The sequence below is a fragment of the Passer domesticus genome, chromosome 14, assembly GCF_036417665.1.
Source record: "Passer domesticus isolate bPasDom1 chromosome 14, bPasDom1.hap1, whole genome shotgun sequence".
Taxonomy (NCBI): Eukaryota; Metazoa; Chordata; class Aves; order Passeriformes; family Passeridae; genus Passer; species Passer domesticus.
The window spans coordinates 13,243,373-13,260,478 of NC_087487.1; the positions used below are offsets into that span (position 1 = coordinate 13,243,373).

The 17,106-nt window shown below is 46.6% G+C and overlaps 1 protein-coding gene across 3 annotated transcripts in view; it reads left to right on the forward strand.

Annotated features, from left to right (window-relative positions):
• Nucleotides 1-17,106, forward strand: part of NTRK3 (neurotrophic receptor tyrosine kinase 3) — a 216,149-nt gene that overhangs the window by 108,571 nt on the left and 90,472 nt on the right. For all 3 annotated transcript variants that reach the window (XM_064389097.1, XM_064389098.1, XM_064389099.1), the window contains exon 12: nt 3,676-3,864. In XM_064389097.1, coding sequence (XP_064245167.1) covers nt 3,676-3,864 — 189 coding nt within the window. The remainder of the gene's footprint in view (nt 1-3,675; nt 3,865-17,106) is intronic.

A 17,106-nucleotide genomic window follows, 5' to 3' on the forward strand; every position in this document is an offset into this window, starting at 1 on the left:
ATAGACCTTTTTTTATAGTTAATATCTGTAGTAAGTTTGTCCATAACACAGGCTGAGCTATTCACAAAACCAGCTACTGCATCACTGTTCTGAAAAGCTCTGAAATATTTTATATAATGTTTTAAAATCACACGATGGTATGTTAGGAATTACTCCAAGCTACCCTTTGTCTATTATCATACATTTTTACTATACAAAACTGTCTTCTTTTCTGTCTCTCTCTGCACATTTCCATGTCAAATGGAAGATAAAGCTAAATCTCTAAAATCTGTACTCTATTTTTTTTCTGCTTAATTTTTTTCCCTTTAACTTTACCTGGAAAATGCACTGGTGAAACCAGTGAGAATTCTTCCAAATAAAGCCATTCACCAGCATTATACATCAGAAAACTGAACCTCTTTGCCTGCTTAAAAGCAAAAAAAAAATATGTTATTGCCAAGATAGATTCAAAAATTTGAAGTCTATGTAGCTGCTTTATTTCCAGGAGTTGCTAATGGCAGAGTATATTTTGAGTCAGGGCAATAGTCACACCTATAAAAGTGATTGGTGGCTGTTTGATATCCACGATGTTTTTAAAGTTTGTCTCAGGCTTACACAGTGAGTCCAGCACCAGTCTGAGTCTCAGAGTGACAACAGAGAGTCTGTGGGCTTAGAGAGAATTGGATCTCATCAGTGACCAGCTAGAAGAGATGGGAATGAGAGAATTAATGTGATAAAGCAGCATGACTGTGGCTGTAGGAATTATTGTTGTCCAGATTTATACTCCCCCACCACACCCAAAACCCCTACAACATAATAGGAGAAACTTGGAGTAGTCCTCCACTGAAAATTGCCTTTAATCAAATTATATCTTTTAGAGGATATTTGGAGGAATTATATGTTCTAGGGCATGTCAAATCTGTGCCTATAATCACCAGAACTGTTTTGGAAAGCTGGAAGCCTAATGCAGTGAATCTGTTGTAAGTGTTCCTTAGGATTCTTGGGAATGTGATTTATTTCAGTTTTTTTCAAGACCTGGAAGTACAGTTGAAGGGAGTAAACTGTTCCTGGATTACTGCAAGGGTAGAATACACTTTACATGTTGTGTTCTCCCTGTGGTGCCTCTGCCTTCGCAGTTCTTGGGGTTTCCCACTTTTGCAGAGATGTGGAGGGGTTGAGGTGGAGAATCAGAGCTCAGCTTGAGGCCTTTGAGGCTTGGTAGGTCTTGTAAATGGGTAAGTTTGTGACATTGACCTGAGCTGGATGACTCAGAGGGTGAGTCCATTCATGGGACACAATGTTCATTGTGAGCATTGTGAGGAGTGAGGATGCAGCTGTGGATCAGCTGAGATGTGGTTACCTCTTGCCTCAAAGATCTTGGCTATGTCTGGGGATGAAACTAAGATAACAGAGGAAGAAAGCCCTCCTAAGAAGTAAACCACAGAAAAAAACCCTGTGGAGTGTAAAGAAGGTCAAACTCCGGGTCTGTTGTCAGGGAAATGGCCACAAGAACATTGGCTAATAGATGCTTCCTGTGCTTGTTTTCACAAGTACCCAACCTCCTGAATTGTCCCCTGCTCTTTTAGATGTAGCCATGCCCTTTCAGCCTGCCTGTGCCGGAGGGACACTGCCAGGATCTGTGCTCCCTAAAAATGAGGAGGTGCTGAGCAAGCAAGAGCAGCAAGGGTCAAATGCAGGCAGGGCTTTGTGAGTCCCTGAGAAGCAGGGCCTCAGCAGGGTCTGTGTCAGCCTGGTGTTTGTACCATGGTTGGTTTCATCCTCTTTGCTCCTTGGCACAAAGGTGTGGTTTCTGCTCTCAGAATAGAGGGCAGTGAAAACTTCCTTCACACAGAAGCAGAGAGTGGTTTGGGTTGGAAGGGACCCTTAAGATCAGCAACTCCAACCTTCCTGCCGTGGACAGGGACACATTCCATGAGACCAGTCTGCTCAAAGTCTCATCCAATCTGACTATAATCCTCCAGAGAGGCCTTTCACATCCCCTTGCCTGATGAGGTGCCATTCTTTGGAGCAATGCCTAGGCTTCTCAAGGAAAGCAGTAAGCCCTCAATAGCTTCTCCCACTGCAGGGGAGATCTTTATGGTTTCCTCTCAGATTATTTACACCAGTCTATACCAGTTGATATTTTTGTGATTTTTTTTTTTTTAACTGCACCTTGAAATGCAGCGTTCTCCCTGGGCCAGCCAGCAGTGCAGGGTGTGGCTGAAGGAATGTGCACATCATGCAAAACCGAGTCCTCCTGGTTTGTCTGCAATGAATTGACATTGCGAAGGAACAAAAGTCATTCAAACCAAAATTGCCCATTCGCTTTTTGTGTTTGGAGAAATATACCACGTGTAGTCCCAACAGAGGCATCTTGCATCAAGAGCTGAATTTTGCCTTTGCACCTCAAGAGCTGGGAAGTCACGCGGGCCCAGGGAGTGACATTAAAAAAGCAGAACCTGCCAGAAGGAATTCACAGTAAAGGGCGAGAGCTTTTTTCCTCGTGACTAAAACACCTGTCACAGCTGCCAAGACTCTGCTAATTACACAATAACTTTATTATATCCCACTTGGAAGAACAAACAATACTTGAAGCACCAAAAATGAGCAGCCTTTAGACTAGATTAATGCAGGAAGAATGGCTGCATGGAGCCGGTGTTCTCCTCGTCCTCCCAGTAGCCCTGGAGAGTAAAATAGCTTGAAGAGTCCCTTCTTTGTTGCCAGTGCTACATAATAAAGTAATTGTGCAATTAGAAGCAGATTACTGATGGGAGATGAGCATTTTTTATGCAATGTAGGTAAAAGGCTGGCTGCTTTGAATAAGGTGAAAGCCTAACTGCAGCATCTCTGCTCCTTTTTACTTGAGCTTCTGGTAGTCCCTGGTAACATCCAGACAAGAGAAAAGGAGTGTCACTTGTTGAGTGTGGGTTTTCTTCCCATGTTAAAATATTAAAAATGTCTCATGCAAGATTTCACTGTGGTCCCTACCTTGTCCAACACCAATGCAGCAAGAATGGCTGCAACAGGTAGTGGAGGGTCTAATACCAAAATAAAAGGAGATAGAAGTGTTCCATTGCTCCTATCTTGCGTGTCTGACTACATTGCTTCATTTTCTTGTCTGTCGATGGTGCTGTGAATTTTGGGGGTAAGGGGAAGCTGCTGCCATTTGTGGTGGTGGTGGTGGGAATGAGCCTGAGCTGAGCAGGATCTGTTCCAGTATATTGTGGGTCCCTGTAGGCATCAGCCTCCCTGAAGGGCTCGTTGAGTTTGCTCAGGTGAAGCTGCAGGAGGGCAAAAAGGTGGGCAACACACTGGGCAACAGACATATCACAAATATGGATTTGAGGTGAACTACCCTTTTGAGAGTAACGTTTCTTCAGTCTAAGCCTGGTTATGATTTCTTCCAAGCTTGTGATGCCAGAGTACACAGACACCACAGCAACTGCCCTCTCATGACAGCCCTAGGAGAGGACTTTTTGCATGACTCACCGTTGGGATTTTTAGCCTGGTACCTTAAAGCCAGGAGGAAAACTTTAGATGTCTTCTCTATCCTGTGAGCTGCCTGGAGAAACTAAGCTGGGGATGGGACAACTGGCAGGAGCGCTAGGATGGGCTGGTGGTGACCCATCCATGAGCATGTCATCAACAGGTCTCCTGTCCTCTGCTGTCCCTGACGGATGTGTGTGCTGTTTGCAGGTCCCGTGGCAGTGATCAGCGGAGAGGAGGACTCAGCCAGTCCTCTGCACCACATCAACCATGGCATCACGACGCCCTCGTCCCTGGATGCCGGCCCGGACACGGTGGTGATCGGCATGACCCGCATCCCCGTCATCGAGAACCCCCAGTACTTCCGACAAGGTCACAACTGCCACAAGCCAGACACGTGTGAGTGCCCGAGCCACGGCCCCCAGCAGGGCTGAGGGGTGGGCTGGGGGGTTGGGGGAAGGAGGGTGGGGAGGGAGAGGTTAAGAGGATGAGGAAGAAGAGAAGGAGGTTTTTGAGGAGAGTGGGTCTTGGTATGGTCCAGAAACCAAAGTGAATCTCAGGTGTCAGAAATCACAACATACATGTAGATGCTTCCAGAAAAGACTTTCCACTCTCACCTTCACCTCCCTTCACCCTCCCTCTGCCACCCACCCGTCACCTTCCCCCCCCTGCCTGAAAGTGCCATTCCAAGCTGGGCTCTTCCTCATCAGCTCCAAGCATGAGGTCCCAGGTGTGAGCAAGAGCCCCCTGGGAGTGTGGGGATGGATGTGACCCCTGCTTGGCTGGGGAAAGGACCTGCCTCCCCTTCCTCCTCCAGCAGTTTCCCAGTCATGGGGCTGCCTCTTTGGCTCCCCAAAGGGCCAGGAGGAAGCTCAGGGTATATGGGCATAGGTGTGGCAGATGCCTGGAGCTATCTTTGTTTCCAGGAATTTTAGATGCTTGATGTCTTATTTTTGTGGGCTTCTGTAAAGCTTCTGCATCTTTCCTGTATAAATTTGTTTTATGAACTGGGCTCATTAGACTAGCAGGAGGTGATCAAGTATCCCTCTCCATGTTGTGTTTCTAAATTCTGAGCATAAAAGAAAAGTGCTGTGTAAAAGGATGCTTTTCTGGGAGTCCTGCACCACTTCCCACGCGAGTGGTGGGATGCAGCCCTCCCCAGCATGCGGCTCATAGGCGGTAGCTGAGCTCTCCCAGGCCTCTTACCACTTCTGAGATGCAAGCTGAGCAATGCAGGAGGTTTGGGCGACATTTCTCTCTTGCTATTGCACATCCTTTTGGTGTGTCTTGGTTCCAGGTAGAACTGGAAAAATAAAAATCCTGCAAAACCAAAGCTGCCAGGCCCTCAGCTTGGGCTATCTCTGTGGCCCAGCCAGAAGCAGGGAGTGCTGTGCTGATGTCACCTCTGCTCTTCCCCTGGCTGCTGCTGACTCACGGGGGCAGAGAGAGACCTCAGCCCCTGCAAACAGGGAGAAGAGCCATCTCCCAACCTGCAGGAAGCCACGTGGCATTGAGTGCTCAGCAGGAGCACGCTGCTCCTGGCCTCCCTTCCTCCATCAGGGGAAGGGGAGCAGCAGCTGCTGCTCCCATGGAGGTATCCCTTGAGCATCCCACACTGTGCATCCTCATGGGTCCTGCTGGCTTGTGCCCAAGCTGTTAGCACTGTCCTTCACCTGCCAGAGTGATGGGATGTACCCAAAGAACGAGCCTGGCTTTCCCCTTGATTTTCATTTTAATGTGCTAAATTTGGTCTGTTTGTAGAGAGGGGAGGAGGAGGGCGGTGATTAGGCAGGAGTGGAGAAGCTGAATGTAGCGTGGTTTTTCTGTGCTGTTAATTATATATTTTACATTTCTTATAGCACCTCATCTCAAAATGATTTACAAACTCTGATGGCTTGGGAGGGAGGGCTGCCCCGCTTTACTTTTTCTTCCTTTCCCTGCTGTGCTGTCTCAAATCTCTTTAATCTGCACATCGACCACTGCAAGACGTGGGTGCTCTTGAGACTGTAGCAGAGCTTAAACCTCAAAGGATTAAGTTTTGCTCTGAGCCTTTGCCCTGTGGGACTTGTCAGGGCTGGGTGGGTTGCAGGGGAAGTCACTCGCAGCAGGATTTGACCTCAGAGCTTCAAGGGGCTGTTTGAGTAGGATCTGAAGGGTTCACGGAGATTTTTGGGGTGGCATTTGGAGGCGCTTCTCCTGTGAAGGGTGCCACAGGAGGGAATGCTCCAGCTTTTCCAGGACTGCAAGGCAGTGGGGCTGAAACCAAACCCCACAACACTGGTACTTCCTTTGGGGGATAGTAAGAGGCAAACTACAGCTGGGTGCTTTCATGTTGAAAACCCCTAATTTTTTTAGATTTCTTTGTCATTCATGGGGCAAACCCCAATCCTTGATTCCTCAGGCAGAGCTGAATTTGGTGTGTGTTTTTTATTTTAGTCCCCAGGCTTAACTTGGTCAAAACTTCTGACTTCACTGGTGGCTTTTCTTGAGGCTGGAAAGTTTCATAATTCACGTATTAAATTAACCATGCTTTGGGGAGCTTTTGCTCTAAGGGGTTTGTTTGATCTGATGTGCTCTATTCAACATAAGCCTGGGCTGCAGAATATTTGTTGCTCCTCTTCTCCCCATGGTTATCATGCTGGAGGGTTTTTCCCTCCCCCTGTGCAGAGCTTGGACACAAACATTTCTCCCTTTGCTGTCACTTCTAAAGAGATCTCCTCTGGGCTGGGGAGTGCCTCTATGCCCAGCTGAGCCTGTACAGATGCAAACTCCTCACTCCACCACCTCCCCCAGAGCTGCTGCCCAGCTGTGAGCAAAGGTGTTCCGTGACACCCAGCATCTCTCCTTTGCACTGAGCTGTTGCTAGAGCAACACCTTCAGCAAGCATTTTTCCTCTCCAACATGAAGCTTTTCTCCTTCCTTCCTCCTGCAAGAATCCCTGTGCTCTTGGATGCTGCCTGGGTTGAGGACATGCTGATCCCTATTGCCGTGCTGCAGCGAGGGGAGCAAACTCTATATGCTTAATGCAGTATTAATAGTGCATTGATGTGATATAGATTTCTGTCACCCTCCATACTAGCAAGCATCACTTATCACGCAGGGATGAGGGATGTTTATTCCCAGCCACTTAGCTCTGCATAATGGAATTGCAGCTGAAATATGGAGAGCAGCTCCCTGCCTGTGCAGCTGGAGGCCTTGTGCTCCCTCTGTGCAGTGCTGTCCCATGGGATTCTCTTCTTAAAGTGTCCTCAAGGAGACAGAGACATGTTCTTCACTGGGAATGTGCTGTCCTCGTGTTGATGGGATGAGGGGCACAGGAACCACCTTCACTTTTGTCTTTCTGGGATTTTTGCAGCTGTGTTACCCTCTTTCTGTTACTGCCTGACTTAGTGCAGAGGGGAGACAAGCTTGACTCAGAATTCTCTTTCCCTTTCTGGGTGAGGGGTTCTCAAAGAGCCATGGAGGACACCAGCATCACTGTGTTTTCTCATGTTGAAGCATTTAGTTTTTGAGAAGATGCTCCCCCATCTCTGTGCTGTAACTCCAGGCTGTGCTGGCCTGGCATCCTCTCCTTGCTTCAGCTGTCCTTGGCCCTACCTGGAGGGTTAAGAAAAGAGCTTGGCAATGTGGACAGTCCAACCACAAGTAGATTTCAGAAGAATAGGCTAAAACTGTCTTTTTCTCTTGATCTTGTGTACATGGAAGGGAAAACAAGTTCATATCTGCTTGGCAAACAGCAGCAGGAGGAGCAACAGGTTGTGATGAGTTTGCACCTCCATATCTGGAAATAAACAGGTCAGAGGAGAAGAATGGGACTTGTGGCAAGCACAATGGGCAGAGAAAGTCATGAGGATGAGAGTTTAGGACTACCTAACATCAGCCAATGGTCACAGATTTTGGTAATGCAAAACATGATCCAGTCTACCCCCAGTTGTGGCCAGAATTTGGCTGTTTCTCCTTCTGAGCAGGCCTGGCAGTAACAGCAGCTTCTTACATTATCTCCCTCTCTTGAAGGTCAGGATTTGATTTCCCAAAATTGAAGTTTTGTAATTACGAGTAGCTGGAGATGTCTGTGGTGAAATATTGGTAATGTTTCAGAAGAAACATTTTGGAAGGTCGTTTTACTTTAATAATAGTAATTAAGTAGTAATTAATTCTGAGCACAATGCATCAGATGCAGATTAGTTCTTGGATCTGATCTCTTGAGCTTTACTCAAATGCCGCAGAACAGTTTCAGAGTTGTTTCGGAGTTCCCTTGTATTTCTCATCTAACAAAACAGGTCTTCTGGAGAATGGCACAAATTTGAGATAAAAATCCAAACCCTGATGGAGAAAATTGATCTGGGCGGCAGATCCCCCACCTGCATCCCAGCAGTGGATGCTCAGTTGCAACAAGTATTGTGAAGCTGAACTTTTGGGGCAAATTCTTTGATTTTGGGGGAGGTTTTTGCCAGCCAGGACTGGAGCTGGCTGTGTTTTCCAGGACTGGCGCAGTCTGGGGACTGGGATGCATTCTCCACACGGGTGGAGCAGCAGTCCTTTCGTAGAGTCCTAATGAGGGTTTCTTTCAACCTCATTTATTACAGGCTGCCCTGACATAATTACATATTCAAAGTTAGTAATTACACGTATTCATGCTAATTAAGTAATTAGATATAATTACACTAACTGTAAATACGTGGTAATCGGCTAAAAAGAAGTACTTCAGAAAAAAACAAGGCAAATCACACAATAAAAGCGCCATCAGCACTCTTTCACTCAGTACCCTGTCTTTATCTTTTATTTCAGTGCAGCTTAAAAGGAACATTGTGGTCATTTCAAAAATCATATTTCTTAAACAAATAGATTTTCTTAACTCTGCTTTCAATAGATCTCAAAAACTAAATGGAAAAGGATATTTACCCTTAGAATTCTTAATTTTTTTTTGCTTGTCTAGTGTGTTTTGTTCATCCTAGGCATGGGAAGATACAAAGTATGCAGCATTTCTATTTTCGGTCAGTTCATGGTCCCATTTTTGCCAAAAACAGCAACAACATAAAACTGAAGTCATAAGTGCTTGTAGTTTTATTTGCCTAAAAAAGAAAACTGAGACAGTTGGTAGTGGAAAATAAATTTTTCCTTTTTTTTTTATTTTCCCTGGAATAAGATAATTTGTCAAATATTCTTTTTATATAATATAAATGTGGAGCACAGGGTGAAGTGACAGCAGCACTCTTCTTCTCCATGCCCAGCCTGGGGCCAGGCTCCACAGGTTTCAGTCCCTCACACAGAGCTCTGCTGTTTCTCCAAACTATTCTTTTCCTCTTGTCTCCTGTAAAATGAAGTCCCCAGGCTGCTCTCCAGAAGGACCCAGCTCCCATTACTCTTCTGAAGTAGGCACTTGTGGGTGAAGACTCTCCTGTGCTGGAGCTCTCGTGGTCTTACAGTCTTGTCCTTCTCACTCAGCTCATGTGAGGTATTTTAAGGGTTTTAACGAGGACCTGTGAGTAGCTGTTTACTCATTTATGTGTGTTTTGCTGCTCTCTGCTGTGTCTCCTCACTGTTCGTAGCACAGCCTGGGCTTGTGGCTGGGGACTGTGGACAACCCCTGACCTCAGAGCTCAGCTGCCAACAGGTGAAGGCGTTGGGGGTCTCTGCAATGACCTTCTGCCTCCAGATTTCCCTCCCTTCTGGTTTGCTGTTGGCGCTCATGGAAACTGCTTTGAGCTCCAAGTGTTGATGTGAACATCCTGCAAAAGATTTGGATGTTGAAGAAGCCTTGTGGGCTCTGGCTGGCTGTTCCCAGAGCAGGTGTTGTAGGTATTCTAAAGAAATGTGTGAGCAACCAAAATTACTGCTTCTGTCCCCCACCAGAGGAGAACTGACCTTCCCTTGTGCCCAGAATCACCTTCTTGTCCCCTTGTCCAGGCTGCAACGTCTGACCAACAGGAGACATACCATGGACAGTGGGACTTGAGCCAACCTTCCCAGCTCTCAGTTTTCCTGCCTGGGGCTATTTTCTGCTCTGTGTCATTTCTTCTATCCCTGAAAGAGCAAGTGGAAGAAATATCCACATTTTCCAGAAGCCCAACCTACTTTATCAGAAATGGAGTTTCCATCCCACCGATTGCACCTGCACTTTGAGCTGCAGTCTCACACTTCAGACCTGCCTACTGTGATGGTGCTGCAGAAATGAGTTTTTTTCAGGATGTCTTGGAAAGGCTGGCAAGATCCATTGCCTATACCTTACCCCTCAGCCAGCTCTGGAGATGTTGTCTGTGTGGATGTACCATGAGGAAGAAAAGCAGCGTGGTCTGCCTGGTCCCTGCCTGCTTTAGGAGGAGCTGCTGGAGCCAGCAGTGCAGCCCTGCTTGCCCCAGATGGGATGGGCACCTGACTTGGTTTGAGCACAAGATGATCACCTCCTGCTGCTGTTTGGATTTTAGATCTATTCTCTGTTGCTTTAATGTGTGTTTACTGGAGGTATTTGTAACAACACCCAGGATCAAAGTGGGACCAGCAGGCTCCAGCCCCAGAATGGGGAAGTGACACTGGCAGAACAGCTGAGTGATGATACATTGGTTCCTGGTGAAGATCCATGAGGAAGAGAAACCCTTAAACCAAGAAGAATGTGGCTTTGGGCTGTTGATGGTGACCAGCTTGTGGAGAGAATGCTGGATACAAACATCAAGGGGTTCACAGGGAAGTATTTTCTCATACAAAACTCTGCTTTCTCCTCTGCCTAAAAGCATCCCCACTGGACTGTTCAATCCTGATGTCTGTGGAGTCTGGAAGCAGAGTTGGCTCACCTGGGGAAATTTCAGGAAGGGAGCTCGTGATGTGTGAACTGTCAAGAACTTAACAAACCAGATGAGAGGAGGTCCTGACCTGTTTTCCTACTGGATTTGGAGTGGCTCTAGTGCAGCCGGCTGCTCTTTTTGCCTGGCAGCCTCATCCCTGCATCAGTTGGGTTGGACCACACTGCCCAAGAATGCAGCATCTCATGGAGGATGTGTATGTACACCCTGACATTCCACCTTCTATCCAGCCCCCTGCTCATCTCATACAGGGGTTCACAGCCTCCCACTCCTCTTGCAGCATTCCCTGTTCTCCAAACACACCCCAGAGTGTCCCTGTCCACTCACCTATGGTCTGGCATGAGTCCAGACTCATCATGGCAGGGTGAGAGGAGTGGGACACAATAGGGATAAAACCAGATTTACATTCCTTCTCTTACCAGCTGTGTGTCGGGGTCTTGGTGCTTCTCCCTATCCATTTGTGCTTGTGGTGGACTTAAACCTGAAGGAGGTGTCTGTGCCAGAGAGAGCAGGGCTGTGTTTGCCACTCAGCACTCCTCATGGGTGTGGTTTCATCCCTGCAAGACAAGAGGTAGCAACACAGTGCTCCACCTGAGGCTGCTGCAGACTCAGGCAGTCAAGAGTGTTCTCCTAATGGCTCGTGGATTGTGTGAATTTTGCTGTGGGTCGTTGTGAAAATAACTAGTGTGTGTATGTGTGCATGGGCTGAGTGGTGGCATTGATTTCTTTTGGCCCTCATTTAAACATTTGTCTTGTTTTGGAATGAGTTTTTTGTGCCTTATAATGCTTGGCTGTTGGGAAAGTGTCTGGCAGCTGGGGCACTTCTGCATTCTTGGGATAAAAAGGATGTGCCTGTGGTACCTGGCCATGGGGTATCCTGGAAGGAGCCAGGAGTTCCCAGAGTTTGCAAGGACATTGTGTTGTGACTTTTTAGTCTCCCCAGATTCTTTGTCAGGTTTAAAATCTCTCAGAAGTGTGTGGGGCCTCACTGTGATCAGACAGAGGTGTCTCTCTGGTTTGGAGATTGCAGGCTCTCATTGTTTGATCATTGTCTGGTTAAATTGTGATTCCTAATTAAAAATAGCTGCTATTGTTTAGGAGTTGTGCATGACCACACACACAGCAGGAACATTATTAGTGGTGCTGCCCTGTGGGACAAGCAGTACAACCCAGAATGTAGCAGAGAGCCTGCACATCAGTAAAGGTTAAAAAACCCCAAACCTGTGCTTAGTGCTGCTTTTGGGCTAAACAGCCCCAAATGTCCCATTCAGTCCTGAAACCTGGGGAAAGACCCATGTAAAAAAATATTCTGCCTAAAGAGTTTCTTGTGTGGAAGGAGGCTTTTGTTTCCCAGCCTTGTGTGGTGGCTGGCTCTGAGGAGATGGGGTGGGCAGACAGAGATGGCTCCCAGCAGCACAGGGCAGGTGGAGCAGAGCACGACTGCTTCACATAACAAAAATGCAGAAATTGCCATTTTTGATTGCTGGACACTTCCAGTCCCCCTCAACATCCTGCTGTCTTGCTCTTGTTGGTGGGTGCAGGCAGGGAGTGGCCCAGTGGGATGAAGGAAGGTGCTGCTGCTCATGGAAGCACCATTTCTGCTCGTGTGCTCCCAAAGCCCTGACCTGAAGCAGCTGCTTTTCACTGTGGCTGAGAGTAAAGCACTGGCCTTGTTGAACAAGATGTGATTTGCTGAAGTGAACATATCCATTGGAGAACCCAGTAAACCCATTTCCATGTGCAGCTGATGTAAGGTTTGTGTGCAAGCATCTCGAGGTGAAAAGTACATTTGAGTCACAGCATGCGAGGACTGCTCTCAATGCCTGGGCTTGTCTCCCATTAAGGCAGGGTTTATTGCATAATCCATTTTTAGATTCCTAAACACACTGCAAGTTACCTAGTGCTGAGCCTGGCTTGAATCTGTTCCAGCCCTGTCTCCCTGTCCCTCCCTGGATACATCTCTTTAAGAGATGGGAACAAACGAGACTCAGTGAACGCATGAACATTTCTGTGTGTGCCACACCAGGGACCAGGCTGTCCTGCTGTCTGCAGCCAAGCCTGGTCAACCTGGGATGCAGCACTCAAATTAAGTGATGTTTTACAGTTTCATGTAGACTCAGCTTTTTCTGATGCTTGTTCCAAGTTCCTTTGCTGATGCTGCAGCATCACCTGAAGTTTTTTGTCACTGCTGTGGGTCTGTAAAAATGCCACACCTTTCTTTCAGGCCTACTAACCTATTTTTCCTCACTGAATGAGGGCACTGAGTCTGAAGGTTACTATACCTACCTATTTTTACATATAAATCTCATATATATGTTTGATCTATTTTAAATGCACTGGTTTATAATGTATGGACACCTGTTCTTATCTTACTTGTACTTTTAACAGGTTTTACATCATCTTTCCCTGTCCAACCACCACACTCCTTTTTTCCCTTTATGAGATAAAAGGGAATTTCTTTTCTCCTACAATACAAACATCTCTTAAATTCAGGACAAACAGTTTCTCTTGCTCCCATAAGTATGACAGGAGACAGCTAAGTCTCCTAAGTATATATGGCAAATTGCAATTAGAAGAAAACACTGGAACAAAATTTCCTTAGTCCTTGTCTCCCTTCTCCCAGCCCTTCTCACCCCTCCACCTCCCTCTTGCAGGATTAAGCCAAGCTAATCCTCAGATGAGCAAGATCTTGGGAAAGCAAAGAGCCAAGGGAGGAGAAAGAAAAATCCCTCACACTCAACACTAATAAGGAAATTATAGGCATCCTACATTATGAATTGGATGAATTTTTAATGGTTAGAAATGCAGCTGATTTATAATGCATCCATCCAGGACTGCAGGGCCTGTCGCCAGCTAAAAAATAAATGACAGGCTCTTTGTATTAAAAGTATCAGTCATTTTATGTCTCTGTGCTGTAATTGATGAGGAGCATTGAGCAAGGGAGGTGGTGGCCATCAGGTGTATGCAAGAGCAAGGACCTTGTGTTTCAAGCTATACCTGGGGCCTTGGCATACCAGAAAGTTACAGCCCAGTCTTCCAAGTCTTCTCTCAGATGGACCACGGCTCCTGTTCTATCCCACTGCCCACATTCCAGAACCAGGGAAATAAAGGACTTAGCTGGGGCTGCATGGTTTTGAAAGGTCATTTTAAGCCCAGCTTAGGGTGAAAATGTCTTATGTTGTAGAACAAGTTAGTTACCCTGGACAGCAGGAATGGCTCCATCTGGGGTGGCTGCCCTAAGATTCCTTCCTACAAGTGGAATGAGGAGGGAGGCTTTGGGTCTGCCTCTTGTGAGACTCCTGGTGAAGGGTGGGGGAGATTGTGCTGTCTGTTCTCTTGACAGTCCTGGCTATTGGCACAGTCAGGGTGAGACGAGTTCAGAGTCCCGGATCAGCATGAATTCATTCAAATCCCAACACAAATGTTCACACTGAGGCTGTGTTAAAAATAAATTCTGGGCAAATCCCAGAGATGGGGTGGGGTGGGACTGTTCTGCTCTTGTGCCAGATCCCAGCAGAGCCCAAATGTCAGGGGAACGTTACTGAGAGCACAGCAGGCAGCTGAGTATCTGAGGCATGGGGTAGATTTTATCCTCTTCTTGATGAGGAGAAGTAACCTGGCATGTTGTATCTCCACTATTTCCTGGAAAGAGGCATTTCTCCTTCCAGCCCATCAAAGAGCTTCCGAGCATCTTCATCTCCATTTTATGGATGAGGAGAGGCAGCTGGAAAAACATCAATTTGCTCAAGGTCGTGCCAAGTTGCTGACAGCTAGCAGCCTGGCCCATGTTCAGCCCACTGGACCATGTTGCATGTTTATGAGTCCCCACCTGAAGTCCTTTCACAGGCAGCCTTTTGGAGTCAGGGGTTTGGATGGATAAACACATCCTTGGAGCTGTCAGCTGCATATTATGATCCCAGAAAATGGCAGCTCTGAACTTTTCCTGCTCTTTTCCAGATAGCTTAGATGAAATTCTCCCTTTCCACCTTCATGGGGGCCATACTACAGTCTTAATACATTCTGCTTTGCTCTCTTGACTACTTCTGAAGAGACCTCTCCTTGCAGGTCTCATTCCACCTAGGCATTGCCTCCTCCAGTCATGGGAGTGTGTTGGAACCCGAGTGCTGGGCTCAGAGGAAGAGCAGTCATTTTTCAGCTTGGCTTTAGTCCCTGGCTGCAGGAATTAGGCAGGGAGGCTGGGATGTGAGCCTGGCTGCCCAAGGAAAGCACTGCTGTCTAAGATGCAGACTTTCATCTTGACCTGGAGGAAGGAAACGCTTATTGCCTTATTTATTACATTTCCCCATAGCAGTGTAAATACCATATCCATGATAGATATAGATCTTATGAATAATATAGAGATTTGAACTAAGTAATTGCTGTGCTTTTTTAATACAAGAGATCCTCAGTGTCGAGTAGTATTAATGATCTGTCTTGACATGGGCTCTGCAGAGGGCGATTGCAAACCCCAGTTCCGTGAGAATTTGAGAAATTGGGGGAGAAATCCTAATGTGCTGTTCATCCCCTCTGTTCCCTGTGGGACACTTCAGAACAAGTATCCTGTCTGCTGATTTTTTCTCAGCTTTCCCTAGACCCTCTAAGGACAGGAAGGCTAAGTGGGTTTTGGGAAAACAAATCCCTTTTGTAGGCAGGCTGGGCTGGGCTGTCAGAGGAGGGAACTTTTGGAGGAAATGTAATACAAAGATCCTAGCAGCTCCCTGTGGTCACTAACAGTTCTCCAGATATTTCTAGAAGAGCAAAATGATTAGTTACAGTGAAATAGCTAAATTCAGGCGGAGGTAGTGATATTTTATGTGTCTGCTGATCTGAGCCTTGTCTCTTCTCTGTAGTTTTAATATGAAACTCTCCTTTCCACTTGCTCTCTGAAACCCTTGTGCAGCCTTGCTGCTGTGTGCTATTAAACAGGTGGCTACGTTATTATGAGAAATTCTCTATAAAGTCCACTCTTTAATGCTTTAGAATCTTTGGGGATGAAATTAAGATATTAAGAACTCCAGATATTTAACACCTTTTTTTGCAATGACATTGTTGTGGGGGAAAGGATAAGGGGATAGCAATCCCAGGATGTGGAGTGAGTCACTTTGTGCCTTACTGGTGGCAGGGAGCTGGTAACCCCACTGGCTGGTCCTTCTTGCTCCCTGCTGTAGAGTTGTTGGTGTTACAGCTGCAGAGCTCCAAGGCCTCTTTAAATAAATGGAGCTGTCTGAGAAGGCTATGAATGCCTTTTCAATTTATTTTTTTGTCCCCAAACACATCACCTCAAGTCTGAGTCAGGCTGTTAACCTTTTTAATTCCTCTCTTTCTAGCCACATCCTGCTTTAAGGTTATTTCTCATCCTTCTTCCACCATCACCCCTTTAACAGGAATAAGGGCAAGTGAGACCAGTGGACTCCATAGCCCATGTTCTCACCTTGTCAGTCCAGGAGGAGCAGGTCTTCCTGACCTCTGTGGGCTCAGGTGTTTCTTTGACACAGGAATGGTAGCTCATTAACACTCTGTGCCCCGCAGATAACTTTTATTGATCATCAGCTGCTTAATCAAAAACTCTATCACAGTTTGTTTCGATTATTTTTTCCATCTCTTCATCTCTGGAGAATTGGCTAGCCAAAGTTAATGTACTCATTATGCAGTTGGGAAACCACTGCTACAGACTGCTATGTAAATCAAGAGTTAGAAAGGTTTGTGTCCTCCTTCACACATCTAGCAGGAAGAATACACTGGGTGCATATTCCTTTGCCTGATGTGGTGAAACAGGTATGAAGGGAGTTTGGCTGAACTGGGTTTTGACAAGCCTAGTGTGGCAGAACTTGTCTCCCAGGTTGCACAGAGCCCAGACTCCATATCTACAAGCCCACAGTCCTGGTACAGTGAGGAACAGCCCTGCTGCTCTAGCTGGTCCTGTATTTGAACAGATCTGAGCACCTCTGAAATCAGAACCCTTGGGTGTGTTGCTCTGGGCCACAGCTGGAAACTCTGTGAACAATGACTTTACTCTCTTGAAAACTGTCAGAGCTCTGGGGAAGGGGCTGAGAGGAAGTTGTTCAGCAAGTGGTAAAAATATTTCCCAACTTCTACCATGTCTTTAATGACCAGCTCTGAGAAGTGTCTTGAGTGGGAACACAAGAAAGATTTGGGAGGGAAGCCCCAAGACAGGAGTGCTGTTTGTTGTGTGACTCCAAACTTATTTCTTACTCTAGTTATGATGGATGTCCTGATATGATTAATCTCCCTTTTGTCTTTTAATGTTTACTGCATAAAATCATTCTCCTTGATCCTATACTTTATCAGGGCTACATACTCCATGCTGGCTATGGTGTTGCGATGTCCTAATTGGATTGCAGAGGGTCGTGTCCTGTATAATGTTGTCTCATTTTCTCAGTAGTCGATGCAAACTCAATTTTATTTTCTTTGAAAAGAGGGGAAGAGGAGACAGGAGCCCAGAATCCACAGCTGAGCCTATACCTGCAGCACTCACCTTGTTGTTGACTGTAATGACCCATGTAGTTCAGCTTGCATCGGACCTACAGGCTTGTTTTATTTATTTATTTTCCTGATGGTGCTGAAGGAGAGAAAGGATGGAAGCTACAGCAGAGAAGGGCCCTCATTTGTAGGTGCTGGCACCGCTGATTAGCCTCAAGGAGTCATTAATCCAACAGGCTGGACGCTCCCTTGATGGAGCTTATCTCAGAGGGCAGGGTTAGCTGTGTCTCCCTGTGGGCCCTGGGTGAGTGCTCAGCTTTCTCCTCTCGTCTCCAATTAGATGCTGGGTCCCTTGTACCTCTGTGTTTCACCTGCCTCACAGACCCTTCACCTGCCTCCCGCC